Raw genomic sequence first — 19,993 nt, forward strand, 5'->3', positions numbered from 1 at the left:
GCGGGCCGGCTCCGGAGGGGCTTTTATACCCTTCCCCGGGACCTTGACACCTATCAATTGACGGCTCAAGTCTCGCTCTCCCTCACGCCCATTTGGCCTAATCTCCTTTTCTTTCTCTCGCGCTCTCACATGGAAGCTATTTTGGGTCAGGTGCCATTGTAACTACCAGACCAGCTCAGGCCAGCGGTGGGGGAGGTGGCTGGGGCGGGGGCTGGGGAAGGGGGACGGATGGGGACTGGAAGCTGGCACCCTCCTGAGCCAGACAGAAAGGGCACTGCCCAGTTCTGGTGCCAGGAGCCTGTAATTTAACACCCGATCCTGAGGCCCTGAGGCATCAGGGCCACACCCCTGAGCTCTGAATTCTGCTGTCTCCCTTACCCATCACTCTTGCTTCAGGGATACGGGGACTGACTTGGCCTACTCACTTGACCTTCTTCCCTTGACCTTTCCCTCAGGCTCGGGCCTGCCTGGGAGGAAGCCTCGCCCTGGGCCACGGTCATCCCCCAAATCGGGCTTGTAGCAGAGAGAGGGAAGGGCTGTGGACTCGGTGATTACGCTCCCTTGAGATCGCCTTTCTGCCTAGGTCATCGGAAGAGACAGTGAACTCACCACAACTGCCCCATTCTGGGCAGGGACGAAGCAGGACGTCAGGTGGTTTGAGAACCACCAGGCGAGGGCTCCAAATACCACGTTCTTCATTGTAAATTGGAGGGTTTTGTTCTGCCGTAGGCCGTAGCATGGAGATAGAAGTAAGAGAGCCTAGTGGATGGAACAGTGCAGGCACCAGGGTCTGAGTCTCACTTCTGAGATGCTGCATGGCCTTGGGCAGATCATCTGGCCTCTCTGGGCTACAGTGTCACTACAAAATGGGTAAGACTCCAGGTCAAAGTAAACCAAATCATATGAATTATTTCCCATTGGTTAGAGAAGTGGCATCACCTAGTGGAAAGAGCCTGGGCATCAGAGGCCCTGAGTTCTAATCCTGACTCTGCCATTTGCCTACTGGGTGACCTTAGGCAAGTCACTTTGCAGTACATTAGATTCACCATCTGTAAAATGGGGATTAAATACCTTTTCTTCCTCCTACTTAGACTGAGCCTCATGTGGAAAAGGGACTGTATTCAGTTTACCTTGTATCTACCCCAGTGGTTAGTACAATGGCTGGCATATAGTAAGAATTAAACAAATAATGCTACCATTATTACACCGCTGTCTGGTCCATTCTAGGAGGTCTTAGGCTGGCCCAGCTTCCTCCAACTTTTAGGAATGGGGTCCTTTTAAGACCCCCCCCCCCCCCAAGATGGAAAGTTTCAGCTAAAAGAAGCTTAGAAAAGCAGTGTGGTTTAGTGGATAGAGCACAGGGCTGGGAGTCAGAAGGACCTGGCTTTTAATTCTGGCTCTGTTACATATCTGCTATGTGACCTTGGGCAAGTCGTTTCGCTTCTCTGGGCCTCAGTTAACTCGTCTCTTTAAAATAGGGATTTAGAGTGTGAGTCCCATGTGGGACAGGGACTGTGTCCAACCCAATTATCTGTATCTACCCCAATACCTACAACGGAGCTTGGCACATAGTAAGCACTTAGGAAGTACAATAATAATAATAATAATAAAAGAGTAGCTAGGGGGTGCAGGCCACAGTCACAGCACAGAAGGGTCCGACAGCCTCGAATGCAAATCCTGGGGAGGAAGAATTTGGTGAATTTATGTTTGTGTTTGAGGGACTGTGAGATGGGGAGATGTTCTAGTGACCTGGGTCAAAGTGGCACTGGGACACAGGTGGCAAGAGAACCAGTGGGCCTCAAAGGTCACCCTGAAATGGGGAGGAGAGGAGGAAGACACTGGATTCTGACAAGAAAGGGAGACACTGCTCCCCTTCTTTCCCTCTCCCCAAGAAGGAAATAATGAAGATAAACTGAAAGGGTAGAGGAGGTCCAGGAAAGCAGTTCTGTGGCAAGAAAGAACATGGTCTAGTGAATAGAGCACAGGCCTGAGACCTGGGGTCTAATTTCGGCTCTGCCATGGCTCTGCTTTGTGACCTTGGACAAGTCACTTCACTTTTCTGGGTCTCAGTTACTTCACCTGTAAAATGGGGGTGAAGCTCCCATGTGGGACACGGACTGATTCCAACCTGCCTGTCTTCTATAGCTCTTAGTACAGTGCCTGACACATAGTAAGTGTTGAAGAAATATCATTTAAAAAAAAACAAAACCCTTCCCTCTCCCCCGCCAACCTCCGCCCCAGGCCAAGAAAGAAAAGCACAGATGTCCAGGGACCTCCTGGGGCTCCAGCTTCCAGGGAGCTCAGGGGAGGACTTGGATATTTCCAACCCCATCTGCCCATTACAAACGCTAACATGTTTAATTCAGAGCTGTCATTATACCCACAACACCACATTAGGTGGAGAGCAAGTACTGTAACCTGCGGTCGATGAATCAAACTATTGAAGTTTTAACATTTAAGCTAATGGAAAAGTGCTCAGGTCTGTTTGCATTTTTGCATGGGGGCCTCTCTGCAGCAGAGAAAGGCCTTCCACAGTTGCTATAGATACACAATGCAGCCTGCTATATTTTGAGGATATAATGAGCAAAACGACAGATCTCATTGTGCCTCGGGAGCAAATGTGATTTTTAAAAATCAGGCTTTCAGATTAGAAGTCATTCCAGAAGAGTAGGTGGTCACATCCATAATGAGCTTCTTTTCTGACTTGATAATAATAATAACAATAATAATCATAGTATTTAAGTGCTTACCATATGTACATATGAACATATCTTATATACTTATCTGAAAAATCATTTATTTATAGATGATGATATATTAAAATTAATGAATTATGTGTATGAACATAAATGTGGTGGAGCTGAGGGAGGCGGGAAAAATGGGGGCAAATTCAAGTGCAAGGGTGACACAGGAAGGAGTGGGAGAAGAGGAAATGTGGGCTTAGTGGAGGAAAGCCTCTTGGAGGAGATGTGCCTTCAATAAGGCTCAGTATATACATCATCACCGCAACTACTGCGTCAGGGGTAGCCAAGGCAACGACCCACTCAGAAAGGTCTTCAGGTGGAAGCCGGCAGGAAGCTGGTAGCCGGCGGGGCCGGTAGCCGGGGGCCGGGGCTACCGTACACCCGGAAACCCTCACCCCCCAACCCTCTCTTCCAACTCTCAGCCTTTATCCCAGCGGACTTCCAGACAGCCTGAAACTTCCAGAACATCCGGCTCTAACCTCAATCAGAAGTGGTCGGGGCTTGGTGGTGGTGTGGGGGCGGGTGGGCAGGCCTGCTCCCGTAAGGCAGTTCCCATTCCAGCTGATTCTGAGAGATTCAGTGCCAAACAAGGGGCTTGGAGATCCTACTCGAGGAGGCAGAAGTAAACGATGAGGAGGAAGAAAAGAGAAGTTAAAGGAAACCAGTTCGGATACTTTAATGCACCACAGCTTCCCTGGTGAGAACTCTTACCTTCAGCAGAATGCTCCTCCTTCCTCCAGACTTTCCAAAGATGATTGACATTCTAAGGCCCGCGCCCCTCTCTACCCCGACCCTGACTGGGCCGCAGCAACGGGGCGGGCTGAGCACTAACCCGGGCTTCAGTGTTGGTTGCCCTGCCAGCCGGAGAACGCTGGACCCTGCGGGACCCTCCCCTAAATCCATCACCTCAGATCACTTTGCCTACCCTCATTGCCAGAGGCAGGATGTGGACGGAATGTCGGCGGCGGGATAGACGAGATGGAGGTACAGAGGGGCCACCACCGGAGATGCTCGAGGAGTGGGGAAAGGTGGACTGAACATTTCTGTAGAAAAATGATCTGGGCAGCAGAGTGAAGTATGGACTGGAGTGGGGAGAGACAGGAAACTGGGAGGTCAGCGAGGAGGCTGACGCAGTAGTCAATGCAGGAAAGAATAAGTACTTCAGTTTAAGTGGGAGCAGTTTGGATGGTGAAGAAAGGACAGATTTTAGTGATGTCGTGGATGTTGAACCGACTGGATCTAGTGGCAGACTGATTGTCTAGACTATAATCTCCTCGATGGCAGGAAGCGGGACTTCTAACTCTACTATAATCTCCCTGGTGTTTAGGACAGTGCTCAATGCACACTGCAGTCACCCTCCCCGGCAGCTTCCACCACTGCAGCGACTGCAATTCTACCTTCCTGTTCAGAATTTTTTTTGTCATTCCCACCCTCTTTGATAATAATAATAATAATAATATTGGTATTTGTTAAGCGCTTACTATGTGCAGAGCACTGTTCTAAGCGCTGGGGTAGATACAAGGTAATCAGGTTGTCCCACGTGAGGCTCACACTCTTCATCCCCATTTTACAGATGAGGTAACTGAGGCACAGAGAAGTGAAGTGAGTTGCCCACAGTCACACAGCTGACAAGTGGCAGAACCGGGATTCGAACCCACAGCCTCTGACTCCCAAGACCGTGCTGTTTCCACTGAGCCATGCTGCTTCTCTACCCAACCACCACGAGAGCCTCCTCTGCCTCTGCATCCCTAATGGCAACTCTCAGGTAGACCAGCTCTCCCCTCTATGTAGATTGTCTTTACCACATCTCATTTATAATTCTTATCATCACTGTATTTATTAAGTGCTTACTATGTGACCTGCAATGTTCTAATTGCCGGAATAGATACAAGTTAATCAATGTCAGTCAGTCTCTAGGGCTTGAAGTCTAAGGAGGAGCGAGGGAAGGTACTGAATCCCCCTTTTACAGATAAAGTTAAATGACTTGTCCAAGGTCACATAGCTGACAAGGAGCAGAGCCAGAATTAGAACCCAGGTCCTCTGACTCCCAGGCCCATGCTTTTTCCACTAGGCCATGCCGCTTTTACTTCTTGTCAGGCTGCCGGGGGGCCAGGGTGGGGAGAGAGGTGTCTTGTTGCATACTGCGGGGGGTGATGCAAGGAGCTAAAAATATCTGTTAAATGTCAGCCCCCTCCTTCCCTAAGCATCATCCTCCGGGGCCATCCCAGGGCCGAGGGCTTGGAAGAGCTTGGAATCCTGAGCCCTGGGGTCTCTGTCTTATTTATTTATTCATATTTATATTTATTTATATTAATGTCTGCCTCCCCTTCTAGACTGTAAGCTCGTTGGGAGCAGGGGATGTGTCTGTTTATTGTTATATTGTACTCTCCCAAGTGCTTAGTACAGTGCTCTGCACACAGTAAGTGCTCAATAAACGCCTATGAGAAGCAACACGGCATAGTTGACTGTGAGCCCGTCTTCTAGACTGCGAGCCCATTGTTGGGTAGGGAAATGTCTATATCTGTTACCAAATTGTACTTTCCAAGGTCTTAGTACAGTGCTGTGCACACAGTGAGCGCTCAATAAATATGACTGAATGAATGAATGGATAGAGCACAGGCCTGGAAGTCAGAGGTTCTTGGGTTCTAATCCTGGCTCGGCCACTTGTCTACTGTGTGACCCCGGGCAAGTCACTTCACTTCTCTGTGCTTTAGTTATCTCATCTGGAAAATGGGGATTGAGACTGTGAGCGCCACAGGGGACAGGGACTGTGGTTGTTTGCTTAGTCCAGCGCCTGGCACCTAGTCAGCGCTTAACAAATATCATAACTACGACAGATTGATAATAATAATAATGTCGGTATTTGTAAAGCGCTGACTAGGCGCCAAGCGCTGTTCTAAGTGCTGGAGTAGATACAAGGGGAATCAGGTTGTCCCACGTGAGGCTCACAGTCTTCATCCCCACTGGGGCCCAGAGAAGTTAAGTGAGTTGCCCAAGGTCACACAGCTGACAGGTGGCGGAGCCGGGATTAGAATAATAATAATGTTGGCATTTGTTAAGCGCTTACTATGTGCAGAGCACTGTTCTAAGTGCTGGGGTAGATACAAGGGGAATCGGGTTGTCCCACGTGAGGCTCACAGTCTTAATCCCCATTGTACAGATGAGGGAACTGAGGCACCGAGAAGTGAAGTGACTCGCCCACAGTCACACAACTGACAGAGCTGGGATTCGCACCCACGACCTCAGACTCCCAAGCCCGGGTTCTTTCCACCGAGCTACGCTGCTCCTGCAGAACTCATTGTGCCCCTCCTCCCGACCCTCCTGGGGGTCAGCAGCCTCCCGGATGACCCCGCGATGTCCTGGGGGAGCTTGGGCAGGGGGGAAAGGGGGGTAAGAAGGAGGGTCAGGGAGGGCCTTAGGTTGTGAGTCCTTTCCCACTGGAGACCCCAGGGGCGGCCAACAGGCCGTGTCTGCTGCCATCTCGTGGCTTCGGAGCAGACAGGCCCTTAGGTTTGGACGTGTGGGCCTGCCCCGCTCACCCTGCTCAGCGGCAGTGCTCACCAACAGTGCTCAGCAACGGTGCTCAGCAGCTGACCCCCCCCCCCCCCTCCCCCCCACTACGCGAAGCCAGCCCTTCTTGAGTCCGGCGACAATGGGAGGGGCAGGATCCTGAGCAGCTGCTCCAGGTGCTGGAATCAATCGGTCCTATTTCCTGAGCGCTTACTGTGTGCACAGCACTGTACTAAGCCCTTGAATGATACAGAAGCAGCGTGGCTCAGTGGAAAGAGCCTGGGCTTCGGAGTCAGAGGTCATGGGTTCGACTCTCAGCTCTGCCACTTGTTTGCTGACTGTGGGCAAATCACTTAACTTCTCTGTGCCTCAGTTACCTCATCTGGAAAATGGGGATTGACTGTGAGCCTCCCGTGGGACAACCCGATGACCCTGTATCTACCCCAGCGCTTAGAACAGTGCTCGGCACATAGTAAGCGCTTAATAAATACCAACATTATCAATGATCACAATTTGGGTATCTGTTAAGTGCCCACGATGTGCCCAGCACTGTTCCAAGCGCTGGGGAAGATACAAGGTAAGCAGGTTGTCCCACGTGGGGCTCACAGTCTTAATCCCCATTTTACAGATAATAATAATAAAGTTGGTATTTGTTAAGCGCTTACTATGTGCAGAGCACTGTTCTAAACGCTGGGGGTAGATACAGGGCAATCAGTTTGTCCCACGTGAGGCTCACAGTCTTAATCCCCATTTTACAGATAGTAATAATAATAATAATAATAAAGCTGGTATTTGTTAAGCGCTTACTATGTGCAGAGCACTGTTCTAAACGCTGGGGGTAGATACAGGGTAATCAGGTTGTCCCTCGTGAGGCTCACAGTCTTAATCCCCATTTTACAGATAACAATAATAATAATAAAGTTGGCATTTGTTAAGCGCTTACTATGTGCTAAACGCTGGGGGTAGATACAGGGTAATCAGGTTGTCCCTCGTGAGGCTCACAGTCTTCATCCCCATTTTACAGATGAGGTAACTGAGGCACTGAGAAGTGAAGTGACTTGCCCACAGTCACACAGCTGACAAGCGGCAGAGCCGGGAATCAAACCCATGACCTCTGACTCCCAAGCCCAGGCTCTTTCCACTGAGCCACGCTGCTTCCCTACAGATGAGGTATCTAAGGCATAGAGAATAATAATGCTGGTATTTGTTAAGCGCTTACTATGTGCCCAGCACTGTTCTAAGAGCTGGGGGAGATACGAGGTAATCGGGTTGGCCCACGCGGGGCTCACAGTCTTAATTCCGTAAATGTTTCCCGATCAAAAGGACTTTACAGTCCAGAGGGGGAGACAGATATTAAAATAAATTACAGATATATATTCCTTCATTCAATCTTATTTATTAAGCACTTACTATGTGCAAAGTACTGTACTAAGCACTTGGGAAAGTCCAGTACAGCAATAAAGAGTGATAATCCCTGCCCACAAAAAGCTCACAGTCTAGAAGGGGGGAGACAGACATCAATACAAAAAAATTAATATAAATAAAATTAATGCCGTGAGGCTGAGAGTGGGTTTTACGGATGAGGAAACTGAGGCCCAGAGAAGTGAAGAGCCTGACAGCAGGGAAGTGGCAGAGACAGGATTAGAACCCAGGTTCCTGGCTCCCAGGCCTGAGCTCTTTCCACTGGTGTGCAAAATCCCAATACTTTTAATCATAAATACCCATTGTATCCATTATTTACACTAAGATAGCTTTGTGTATAACTTCTCAGGTAGGCCATGATACATATTTGGAGGTTTCACTGGATTGGGACAAACACCATCAAGAACAAATTCGCCCCAGCGATTCATCACTTCGAACCTCTTTTCCTCCTTCCCCTTTGGGTCCCCTGAACCTCTTCATCCCCTCCTCTTCTGGGAGAAGCTATGGAAAATTCCCTTAGTGACTCCCCCTTTTTAACAGCACATTCTACTTCTGCCTTTTCAAATAAATCGGAGAATAAGGGCTTCTCCGGGTGGGATGAAAACATTCCAGAAGCTCAGTTTTGATGTGACGAGAAGCCGCCATTGGAAACTCCACGGCCTTCGGAGCCACGAAACGTGGCAAAAATCCCAAGATCTGGGGGACACGTGAGCGGAGACCTGCAAGCGTGGAGATTCAAATATCACACCGACGTTCTTTCGACATACGTGACCAAGACAAGATGCCACTGGAGCCCGAAGGTTCCGCTGTCATCACTACCTTCAAGAAGAAGGGGGAAATGACAACTATCCCCGTTGTTGGCCGGAGCTACCCGGAGTCCTTCTGGGCTGGCTGATATAAAATGTCACTAACACACACTTCCAGAATTCCCAGAGTGAATGTGACACCTGCAACACGTCAGATGTAGAAGTGCTTGGTTTCAGAACTGGGGAGGGGAAGGGACCTGCCCTATTCATTTTTCGTCATCAAATGAAGGTGGACTTAGTAGGTCAGGCCTTGTGGAAAGGAGACCCTGGTTTGAGTCCAGCTGGTCTTCTGAGTGACCTTAGGCAGGTCACTTAATAATAATGTTGGTATTTGTTAAGCGCTTACTATGTGCAGAGCACTGTTCTAAGCGCTGGTGTGGCTCAGTGGAAAGAGCCCGGACTTGGGAGTCAGAGGTCGTGGGTTTGAATCCCAGCTCTGCCGCTTGCCAGCTGTGTGACTGTGGGCAAGTCACTTAACTTCTCTGTGCCTCAGTGACCTCATCTGTAAAATGGGGCTTAAAACTGTGAGCCTCACATGGGACAACCTGATGACCTTGTATCCCCCAGCACTTAGAACAGTGCTTTGCACATAGTAAGCACTTAAATACCACCATAATTATTATTACAGGGTAATCAGGCTGTCCTACGTGAGGCTGACAGTCTTAATCCCCATTTTACAGGTGAGTGTAACTGAGGCACAGAGAAGTTAAGTGCCTTGCCCACAGTCATATAGCTGACAAGTCAGGATTCAAACCCATGGCTTCTGACTCTCAGGCCCATGCTCTTTCCCCTGAGCCACGCTGCTTCTCTATCTTTTCTGGGCTTAAGGAGTAGTGTGGGCTAATGGAAAGAGCATGGGTCTGGGAGTCAGAGGACTGGGTCCTGGGTCCTAATCCCAGCTCTTCCACCTGCCTGCTGTGTGACCTTGGGAAAGTCTCTTAACTTCTCTGTGCCTCAGATCCCTCAACTGTAAAATGGGGATTAAGACTGTGAGCCCCACGTGGGACAGAGACTGTGCCCAATCTGATCTGCTTTCATCTATCCCAGGGCTTAGTACAGTGCCTGGCATGTAGTAAGTGCTTAACAAATGCCACAATTTAGTTTTCTCATCTGTAAAATGAGGATAAGATTGACTGTGAGCCCTCCGTGGGACAGGGACCCTGTCCGATCTGATAACCTCTGTATGTTCCCCAGGGCCTACCACATAGTATGTGCTTAATAAATGCCATAATAACACTTGATTTAGTGGAAAAAACATGGGTCTGAGAGTCAGAGGACCTGGGTTCTAATCCTGGCTCCACCACTTGTCTGCTGCATGACCTTGAGCAAGTCATTTCACTTCTCTGTGCCTCAGTTACCTTATCTATAAAATGTGGATTGAGACTGGGAGCCCCTTGTGGGGCAGGGTCTGTGTCCAACCTGATTAGTTTGTATCTACTCTAGCGCTCAGTTCTGTGCTAGGACTGACATACCAACGTTATTATTAAGTGACCTGCCTAAGGTCACTCAGAAGACCAGCTGGACTCAAACCGGGTTCTCCTTTCCATAAGGCTTGACCTACTAAGTACACCTTCAGTCCTGTGCCTAGCACCTAGTAATTGCATAAAAAATACTATAACAAAAAACCCTCCAAAAAACCAGGAAGCGGAGCAGGGCTTAACAAATACCCTGATTTTTGACCATTTCATCAGGGAGAGGACAAAGCTCTCTGGGTAGAGATTGTCTCTATTTGGTGCGAAATTGTACTTTCCAAGCACTTAGAACAGTGCCCTGCACACAGTAAGCACTCAATAAATACGATACAATGAAATACAATTGAATGAAAACTCTCATTGCAGCAGATTGGTAGCATTGATTGTCTTCCAGCTTCCAGGGTGACAGAGTACATTGCCTCATGTCCATTTCTCCAGCGAGTCTGACCCTCAAAGAGCCAAAAGACCCTCCAAAGCAGGGTCACTTTCTCTAAAAGATATATACAGAGCTGCCCCGTGGTGGGGGGTGAATAAATTATGCCCAGAGGAGCCTCCAGTCAAATATAGGTCCTAATGAAGATCCCATCGATCCCAGCCCGTGTCGTCTGTGGCGTTCACACAGCTCCTGCCCCTCCCTCTCCCCAAAACAGGTAGTGGCCCTTGTGCCCATAAAACAAGGATAGAATGTCTGCTGTCAGATCTTATTCCGTGTAGAAAGTGTTTAGAACAGTGCTTGGCACACAGTAAGCGCTAACAAATACCATTATTATTATTCCCCAGACTTCAGCTTCTTCCCTTCTGCATTGCTTCTTAAATCCTGTGAAGTGATCCAGGCTGATGGGAAATGCGAAGCAAAATGGAAAGATGAAGAATAATGATACTTCTACTCACTATAAAAGTGGCACTTGTAAAGTGCTTACTACGTGCCAAGCCCTGTACTAAGCACTGGAGTAGATATAAGTTAATCAGGTCCCAAAAGGGACACACAGGCTAAGTAGGAGAGAGGACAGGTGTTGAATACCCATTTTGAAGTTGAGAAAACTGAGGCATAGAGAAGTCAAGACATTTGCCCAAGGTCACACGGCAGACGTGGCAGAGCCGGAACTAGAATCCAGGACCTCTGACTCCCAGGCCTGGGCTCCTTCTACTAAGCCACGTTGCTTCCCACCTGGTGGAAACAGGAGGACGGACTTTTCACTATTGTTATACTTTCATGGTTTGTGTTAAGCAGTTACCATATGCTTACAACAGTGCTCTGCACACAGGAAGCGCTCAATAAATACGATTGAATGAATGAATATGGCAGGCACTGTACTAAGCGCTGGGGTAGATATGAGTTAATCAGGTTGGACACGGTCCATGGAGCTCACAGTATTAATCCCCATTTTACAAATGAGGTAACTGAGGCCCAGGGAAGTGAATTGACTTGCCCAAGGACACACAGCAGACAAGTGGCAGAGCCGGGATTAGAACCTGGGTCCTCCTGACTCCCAGCTCTGTGCTATCATGGCATAAAGGATAAAGCACAGGACTGGGAGTCAGAAGGTCATGGGTTCTAATCCTGGCTCTGCCACCTGTCTGCTGTGTGACCTCGAGCAAGTCGCTTCACTTCTCTGTGCCTATCTTATCCATAAAATGGAGGTTGAGACTGTGAGCCCTAGAAGGGAGAAGGACTGGGTCCAACCCGAGTTTCTTGTACCCACCCCAGTGCTTAGTACAATGCCCGGCACGTAGTAGACGCTGAACAAATACCCTAATTATTCTTACGTCCGCTAGGCCACCCTGCTTCTCGATTGTCTATTTGAACCCAATACACACCCCTGCGTCGGTGGCGCGTGCTTCTCGCGACCTATTTACGAGGACCCCAACTCTGCTTCTAAAGATGGCACCCTGGGTTTGTGAAATGGCAGAGCGAAATGACAGACACCGGAGCCCGGGATTGTCATCAGCCACAAGGTGGTGCCGAGTCCCCAGCAGGATTTGATCAGAGACATGCGTCTCCCCACAGAAACCTTCAAATTTCGCCAAGTCTCTCTGCAAAACATCTTTGCTTTCCTCACCATTATTTTTGGGCCTTGAAGTCAGACAGAAATAGAGTCCGTTGCAAAGATGCAAAGGCAGAAAGGCTTAGAGTGGAGGTGATTCTGGGACTCAGGGCGAAAGCCTCACTCCTGCGACTAAATGGACTCCGGAACACACAACGGCCTTTCTTTGCCATCAGTGATGTGCGTGCCTTTAGAAAGAGGGAGGGGAGATTAAAACTGGGACACGGGCTGGTGTTTCCTGTAAAAACGTGCAGAGTTCAAGACGTGTCTGTGTGTGCATACGTGCGGTACGACCTATTGATAAGCGCGCCAGCCTGGGTTCTACCCCCAGCTCTGCCACGTCTGCTGTGTGAGACCTTGGGTGACAACTTCTCTGTACCTCAGTTTCCTCATCTGCAAAATGGGGATTAATACCTACTCTTCCTACTTAGAGGGTGAGTCCCATGTGGGACCTGATTATCATCTATCTACCTAGGAACTCGGTACAGTGCTTGGCACACAATAAAAGCATTTGAAAATACAATCTCACACACACACAGAATACTCATCATCATTTTCCTTAATTCTTACAACGTTCTCCAGAGTTAGAGGGAAGGTTTCAGGGATACCCATTTCAGAGATTAAAAAAAACTGAGGCACAGAGAAAATAAGTGATTGGGTCCAACGGGAAGCCAGTGAAAAGCCGGGGTTACTCTCCCAAGCGCTTAGTACAGTGCTTTGTATACAGTAAGCACTCAATAAAAAAGATTGAATTGAACTCAAACCTCCAGACTTCCAGTGCTGTGCTCTTTCCACTAGACCAGGTGGCCTCAAATCATTCTGTAGATTTTTCTAGTGGTCTTCGTGGGCTAGGGTCCCTCCCACCCTTCAAAGCTCCACAAGGCAGCCCTCCTCTCTAGGTAAGCGGAGTCTGGTTTCACATCCACTGGGCATGTTTTCAAAGAAAACAGAACTCTTTTTTCCATAAACCCCATCAATCAATATAATTTATTAAGTATTCTTGTGCTCGGCACTGGACTAGGCGCTTGGAAGAGTACAATAGAACAGAGTCGTTAGAAACCCCCAGGCGCTGACAATCTGGAGGGCCTTGTTTCCACCCTCCACACCCAGGGCCGTGCCTGGCCGGAGGATTACCTTGTATCTAACTCCAGTGCTCAGTGCTGTGATTGGCACACGGTACGTGCTATAGCTTCTTTTATTTATGCTTTAATATAGTCCTTTCTCTTGAAACCCCATCGCCCCATCCCCGCCGAACCCGAGGCGGTGGGCCGACCGCACCCACTCTTCCTTTCTGTTGGGTGCTTGCCGGGCCTCGATAGATCAACGGCATTTATTCAGCCTTTACGGCGCACGGGGCGCTGATCTAAGTGCTCTCCTGGCGACCTTGTCCAAATAGGGCCTGAAATCGCTAATCCAAGAGCCGGCCCTCCTCGGGGCGAACGTCTGACACGCGATGGAGCTGAGTTGATGCCAAGGTGGCGCCGGAGGAACAGACGGGACGGAGGAGCCGGCCAGAACCGTCCTCGCCAGCACAGACACTGGAACCAGATGACCGTTAAAGGGGACACAGCCCAATCTGGGGCGGATCCGGCCCGTCCAGGGGGATCACCAGGTGTGGGAGGGGGGTGGGGGGGCCCAGTGACACACGGGACGCAGACTGGTGTTTCTCTCTTTTATTTAAAAACAGTGCTTCATTACCATTTGCAAAGGCTGAGGCAGTGCTCCTCCCTCGCTTAGAGTTTATAAAAGCCAGCAACATGATCAATAATTTATACACATGGATAGGAATACAAAAAAAAATAAGGAATAAAAGCTAAAGATCTAACTACTCCGACCTTCACAATTCCAGCTACTTGATAATAATAGGAGTAACCCAATGAATACTGTATGGTCTGAAAGCTACTATACAATATGATACTTAACGAGAGGGGAAGGGAAGTAGAGACTGTCACAAAGCCCTGGGATGCTTCTCTGGCGTCGTCAGGGAAACGGGACCCTGGGCAAGCAGCTCGGGTGTCCTAGGAAGTGATCGGGGACGAGGGGAGAGAGGGAAGGACGGCCAGGTGGTCAGTGTAGGAGCATCCCGTCGGATGCGTCCCGTGCCCCAAAGGTACCTGTGTTGCCATGGCAATGGGGGGGCGGGAGAAACCGACCGCGGCGGGGGGGGTGAATCTCCCACTGCCACCGGGGGTTGGGTGGCAATTTTTTTTCTTTTTTGCCTTGCAACGGCATGGGCTGATAAGCTCAGAGCCCCAAAATGATCGGGCCGGGAGGAAGGAAGGGAGGGAGGGAGGGAGGGAGGAGCAGCTCGCTCCCCATCCCCGTCCCCCACCCCCGACCCCTCGGCTCCACCAGCCCCCTGCGGCCCTAGCTTACATGTTGTGCCTTCTGTCAGCCCCGGGCTTTGCTCCAGCTATTCACAAGCAGAATTATAACAGAAAGAGGAAAAAAAATATTCATATCCCTTAGGAAAAAAAGAGGATTAAATCATCACTCGATATATAATACAGCCAAACCGAGCTGCCAAAACACACGCACGCGTGCGCGCGCATACACACACCCCCACGCACGCACACACACCCACACAAATACTGTGAACAGAAAAAATACAAGGAAAGGGCTGAAGCTGGGAGTCTCGGGGGCTGGACCGTCCTGTCCCCCCCCCCCCCCGGGGGAACCCCACCAAAAACTGCGGGGAGGGGCAGGAACTCCATTTTGGTTGCCGCCTGCCGGGTTTTGGGGGGAGAGGAGGATGCTCAACCCTTCGGCTGCTGGCGGTCGGCGGCCACAGACGTCGGGCCGGGCTCCGGTCTGGCCGGTGGGCCGCTCTTTCTCCGCCCCCCGCCCCGATCCCACCCCAGCCAGCGCTACCATGGCTGAATCGATCTCCTGTTTTCCTGAGTAAACCTGAGCTGGCTGTAGCGCAGCCCTGGGTGGGAGGGGAATGGGGGAGGTGGGGAAGAACGCCATCCCAGCCTGTCGCCATCCTATGGAGCCAGGGGCCCGTCCTCCCTTTGCGGCCCGGGCTGTCGCCCCCAGGCCGTTGCCGGGGCCGGGACCCCCCGCTTTGCACTCCCCAAGCTGGACCACAGGCCCGGCCCCAGATGAGGCTTGGAAAGGGCCCCGCCCCGCTTCCCCACCCCGCCTCGAGGGGGGCCGACTGCCGCTTGCTCTGTGGTCCGGTGATTACACCGTACAAGAAAGCAAGGATGAAGAGCCCTCGTGGGGTAAACCAAAAGGACCGGGGTAGGAGAGAGGGGCTTTTCAGACATTAACATCACCCAAAAATAGTGTTTTATGCAACAGAGAATCAAGTTTCACTGGTGTAGACTCCAAAGGGTCGACATTTCAAAAGCATGACAGAAAATAAACACACACAGAAGTTTACATTGGATGCTCACCCTGTTCACTATTTTTCCTATTTTAAAACAGTGCAAACAGGTTAACGTACGCTTCAAATCCACACCCAGTCCCCCCCACCCCGGTTCCCGGCTTTCAAACCCAGGAGGGCATCCTGGACGCTTCCCCTGTGACTGTGCTAGAGGGTGGCCAGCAGCAGGCGAGAACTTCACCCCCTGGAGCTGGACTCGGCTAAAGGAGGGGCGCCCTCCAGATCGCTTGGTTTTCCCGCAGCGCGCCGTGAGCCGCTTCCCGGCCGGTGGGGTCCCCGTTGGACCCCACTTGCATAATCTCGGGATCTACCGAGCCCCGGGTGACGGCTCCAGAACACGGCCGGTTCCAGGGTGGTCCCTCTCCAGGCCCGCATCACCAGCCTACTCCCACACCTGGGGCCGAGGACGGAAGTGCGGAGAGGGGAACCGCCCGGCTCCCCTCGGCTGAAAAACCCTGCCCACGACACCCACTCCCCCAGTCCCAAAGGGGACGGAAGTCTGCCGGACTTTCCTCTTGGATTCTCCGGACCAGGAGTCACGAGGACACACAGAGCCAAAACGGCCCCGGGGAGATCCTCGCTTCCCCTCAAGCAGTTCGGAAAGGTAGGTCCACAGCAGGGGCCGGGCCAGGGGCGGGGTGACCATTTGCTTAGCGTCAGTCGGCAGGAAATTTCAGGAATTAACCAAGCGACCTCCCTGAACTGAGCCAACCAAGAGTCAAGCTCTCTTGGGAGTCTTGCCCCTTTTCCCCTGTGACCTGGGGCTCTCCAGCAAGGAATACCCTGAGGAGCCTGGCTGTGGGGGTCAGAACTCTAGTGACTTTGCAAATTGGGGAGTCCTGGGAGGGGATTAGGGGAAGGGGTCAATGCATAGGACGGTTCGCTATGGGGAAAACCCAGGTGCTTCTAGGACGAGAGCCCCGATTCTCAGCACCAATACTGAAAATCAATGACCATGCAACCAGAGTAGAGGTTCCCCGGGCTGGGACGTCACTGTGGACCTCAGAGGCAGCCCGGGCCCCAAACCCCACCGGAGAACACAAGAGTTTGGCCCTTCGGAAGCTGCAGCCAGAACCAGCTGAACTGACATGCACGAAAAGGCCCCTAGACTCAGGCCGCCGCCACTAGGCATCACGGCAACTGCCCAGTCCACCAGTCCCGGGCCCCGATTCCCCTTCAAGGGACAAGCGTCCCAAGCCCCTTCACCTCTCAGCACCCCCCTGCTTCTTTTCTACTTGCTTGGGGGTGAGAGGGAGGTGGGAGGGTCTTAGCCTAGTCTCAGCTCCAGAGGGGGCTTCCTGTTTGCCATATCGTGGAAACAGCCTGGGCTTTGCTGGGACACTACATTGCTCTTGGGCATTTTCTTTCAACAGCAAATGCTCTCCCCCAGAAAAAAAAAAATCCAAAACAAAACAAAAAAACCCACCTTTCCCCTTTTTGCAAAGGTCCCCAAGCCCCACTCCCGCCCTCCCGGTTTTCAGTCTAAGTAAAATATGTATATACACACACACACACACACACACAAAGCAAAAGTCACCTTAACAGCAACAAACCAAACTTTGGCTTGGGAAAAAAAAAACCCAAAACAACAACAAAAAAAACCTAAAAAAAGTGACGAATGGGCTGGCAGTTTGGGTGTCCCCTTGCTCTAGCTATCCCTCCAAAGAATCATTAGAATTGGGTGGTCTAGCTTAGCGGCGGTCTCCCTCAATTCCAGACAACGATCCTCTTCGAGGCATCGGTGGGAAGGGCCCAGAGGGAGAACAGAGAGCTGGGAGGTGTGTGGAGGACCAGTAACACCACACGGAAAACTCCACTCGCCGAGAATTGCTTTGTGCTACCCCACATCGGACTTCCTGATGCGGGGTCTGGGTCAGTTAACAGCTGAGGAGCGAGCGTGTGGTAGCGAGAATCCAAAAGGCCTCACGTGTCTAACTTGCTCTCCTAAGTAGCTCCCTCAACCGCCCCCACCTTGGGTGAAAAGATCACCCTAGTACCAATGCGGGTGGAGCAGGGCGACAGACCGAGCTTTTCTATTTCACCAATGCTTTAGCTCTAGAAAGGCTGCAAGACCCACCTGCTTTCATTTGCAAGGGTTGCTGGGAGCATGGCAATAGCTATCAGCTGGAGGGGGTCCTTTGGCTCCCCCGCTTTTCTAATTTATAAAATTGAGGCTCGATGGATGGCAGTGACTCACTGCCACGACCGCCTGCTTCTCTCCCGGCCACTTCTACTGAAATCCTTCTTCGGAGATTGGAAAGGAGAAACGTTAGGGACCTAAACTTGCGTCCTGCGGCGTTCACGCAGAACCCTCCGGCGGGTACCAAGGGCTGGGGTGGAAATGGCCGCCGAGTGTGGTTAGAGGTGGGACTCGCCGAGTCCCGGAAGATGGAAACGCCTATGGCTTCAGACTTTAGGTAAGGTGGCCCCGGGTGCCCTGACGTGCCCTAATTATCCTCGCGCTCCCGGGAGCAGTTTGACGCTTGCTATCTCCTCTTCTACCTGGCCGACTGTAGAGCGGATTCCGGGTGGCTCAGGAGCGGAGTCTAGAGCCTGTAGATCTCACAGCCGCTTGCTCGATACCGGGATCTTCTGAAGGAAGATCCTCCTCCCTCCCTCTCCCCCTTCCTTTTCGAGGTTGCCACTAATGACTCTTTCTAAGGACGACTCCCCCTACACTCCTCCTGCTTTCCCACCCTGGGGTCATTTCCCAAGTCCCGAGGACATGGGACACGGATCTTACGCGAAGGAGAGATGAGCTGGGTGGTGGGCAGATTAAAAACGGGCAAACTCCCTGCAGGACTGCTACTGTAGGAAGAAGAGGAAATGGCGGTTTCCCCTGTCCAGAGTTCACTCCAAGGCCTGTTTCTCCACAAGCCTTGGCTCCACTATTCCAAAAAACACGCCAACGGTCCCAGTCTGCGCATGTCACAGGGTTACGAGAAGGATGGAGAAATGAGGGAAAGAGAAGAGGACGGGAGCCTCTCTGTCACTCCCCTACTTTGCAAGTTCAAACTCCTATCCCCAACCTCAGCACGTGGACGCCAGCCACAGCCGAAGTCCTCCTATGCTCCACAGCCCGGAATCATAGAAGGCAAAGAAAGTCGAGTGCCTGGTTGCAGAAACGAGGAAAAAAAGGACATCTCTTCTCTTCCTACTTGCCTATTAGACAACCATTCGGCACCAGACGCGCTTAGATCTCGCTGTCTGCTGACTCCTGATTAGCTGCATCGCAACGGTTCCTAATGTCTTTCCTTCCTAGTAAATCGCCTCTTCAGTGACTGGTGGAACTAACCTCCGCCCGGATATACAGACATGGAAATGCATTATTTTTTTCTCTTTACCACAGTTAAAAAAAAAAAAAAAGAAAAAAAAAAAGAAAATGCACAATCTTTGGAACAAAAGAATTAAAGGCAGAAATTTAAAGGAAAAATACATATTCAAAGAACATAGTGAGGTATAAAAAAGTATTTCTCTTTTTTTTGTGTGTTTTTTGTGTTTTGTTTGTATTTCCTCTTCATCTTGCTATAGAGTTCCTCTACTAGTAAATATTGCAATAGCCAGGCCTCATGAACTTGGGGGGTTGGGGGGGCTGTCCCTCTTGCCAGGGTCTCACGTCACTTCAGTAGGGGGCAAATCGGCTGTAGCCACCTCGGTATAAACTCGCCTGTAGGAATGAAAGAGTAGTTTAAGGGTTCGAAAGAAACATCACGGACTGACGGAAAAGTCTCATAAAGGCATGCAATTTGGTCCCTTTGGCCTCATCGGACCCAGAAGCCTCCTGGCCTGCAACTTGCGGGTCCCGCCCCTAATCCCAATCGACTCACCGCTGCCGGTTCAAAGGGAAAGGTGGGAGGGAGGCACTGTGGCCAACTCATTTTTCACACATTTGGTTGTTTCCTGTTTCTCGATTTAATAGATGGGTGATGTCTGCTGTCACGCATTACTTCGACTGCCTAGAACTAACTAAACACCACGGGGCCAGAGGCCAACAGGTGCAGTCGTCCCTCTGGTTGATCTGGCACCATCCATCCCTTGCCTTGATGGCTTTCTGCCTCAGCGGCTCCCTATCCGGCCCTCCCGCTCCTCCCAATCTGCTCTGGTTTTCCTCGAGGGTGAGCGGCTGCCAGGCGATCCTGTGAAGGCAGTGTGGTCTCGTGGGTGGAGAATGGGCCTGGGTTCTAAACCCGGTTCGCCGTGGGTCCACTGTGTGACCTGGGGCAAATCACTTTTCTGAGTCTCAGTTACCTCATCTGTAAAATGGGGATTAAAGACGGTGAGCCCCACGCAGGACAGAGACTGTGTTCAATCTGATTAACTTGTATCTAGCCCAGCTCTTAGAAAAGTGCTAGACTCATAGTAAGCGCTTAACAAAATACCACAGTCATTATTTTTATGTTCTTCCACAAAAACCTACACAACAGAATATTTGCCAACTCATTCATCTTGTTCTCTGTTCCCACCTCTCTCCATCCACCCGCCTCTCCTTCCTTAATTTGCTTGATCTAGTCATACCTCAGTCAACAGTGCCTTCAAATTTCCAATTTAATGTAAACAAGAAGATCTCCTTTACAAACTTCAAAAATCTGCCTTGAGTGGGAGC

The 19,993-nt window shown here is 50.7% G+C and overlaps 1 protein-coding gene across 12 annotated transcripts in view; it reads right to left on the reverse strand.

The window, feature by feature from the left end:
* Window positions 1-13,657: 13,657 nt before the first annotated feature.
* The window catches only part of RBFOX2 (RNA binding fox-1 homolog 2), a 246,547-nt gene continuing 240,211 nt past the window's right edge, over window positions 13,658-19,993 (reverse strand). For all 12 annotated transcript variants that reach the window (XM_029079218.1, XM_029079217.2, XM_029079215.2 and 9 more), the window contains one exon: window positions 13,658-19,057. In XM_029079218.1, coding sequence (XP_028935051.1) covers window positions 19,003-19,057 — 55 coding nt within the window. In that variant the 3' untranslated portion in view covers window positions 13,658-19,002. The remainder of the gene's footprint in view (window positions 19,058-19,993) is intronic.

This window comes from Ornithorhynchus anatinus, chromosome 14, assembly GCF_004115215.2.
Source record: "Ornithorhynchus anatinus isolate Pmale09 chromosome 14, mOrnAna1.pri.v4, whole genome shotgun sequence".
Taxonomy (NCBI): Eukaryota; Metazoa; Chordata; class Mammalia; order Monotremata; family Ornithorhynchidae; genus Ornithorhynchus; species Ornithorhynchus anatinus.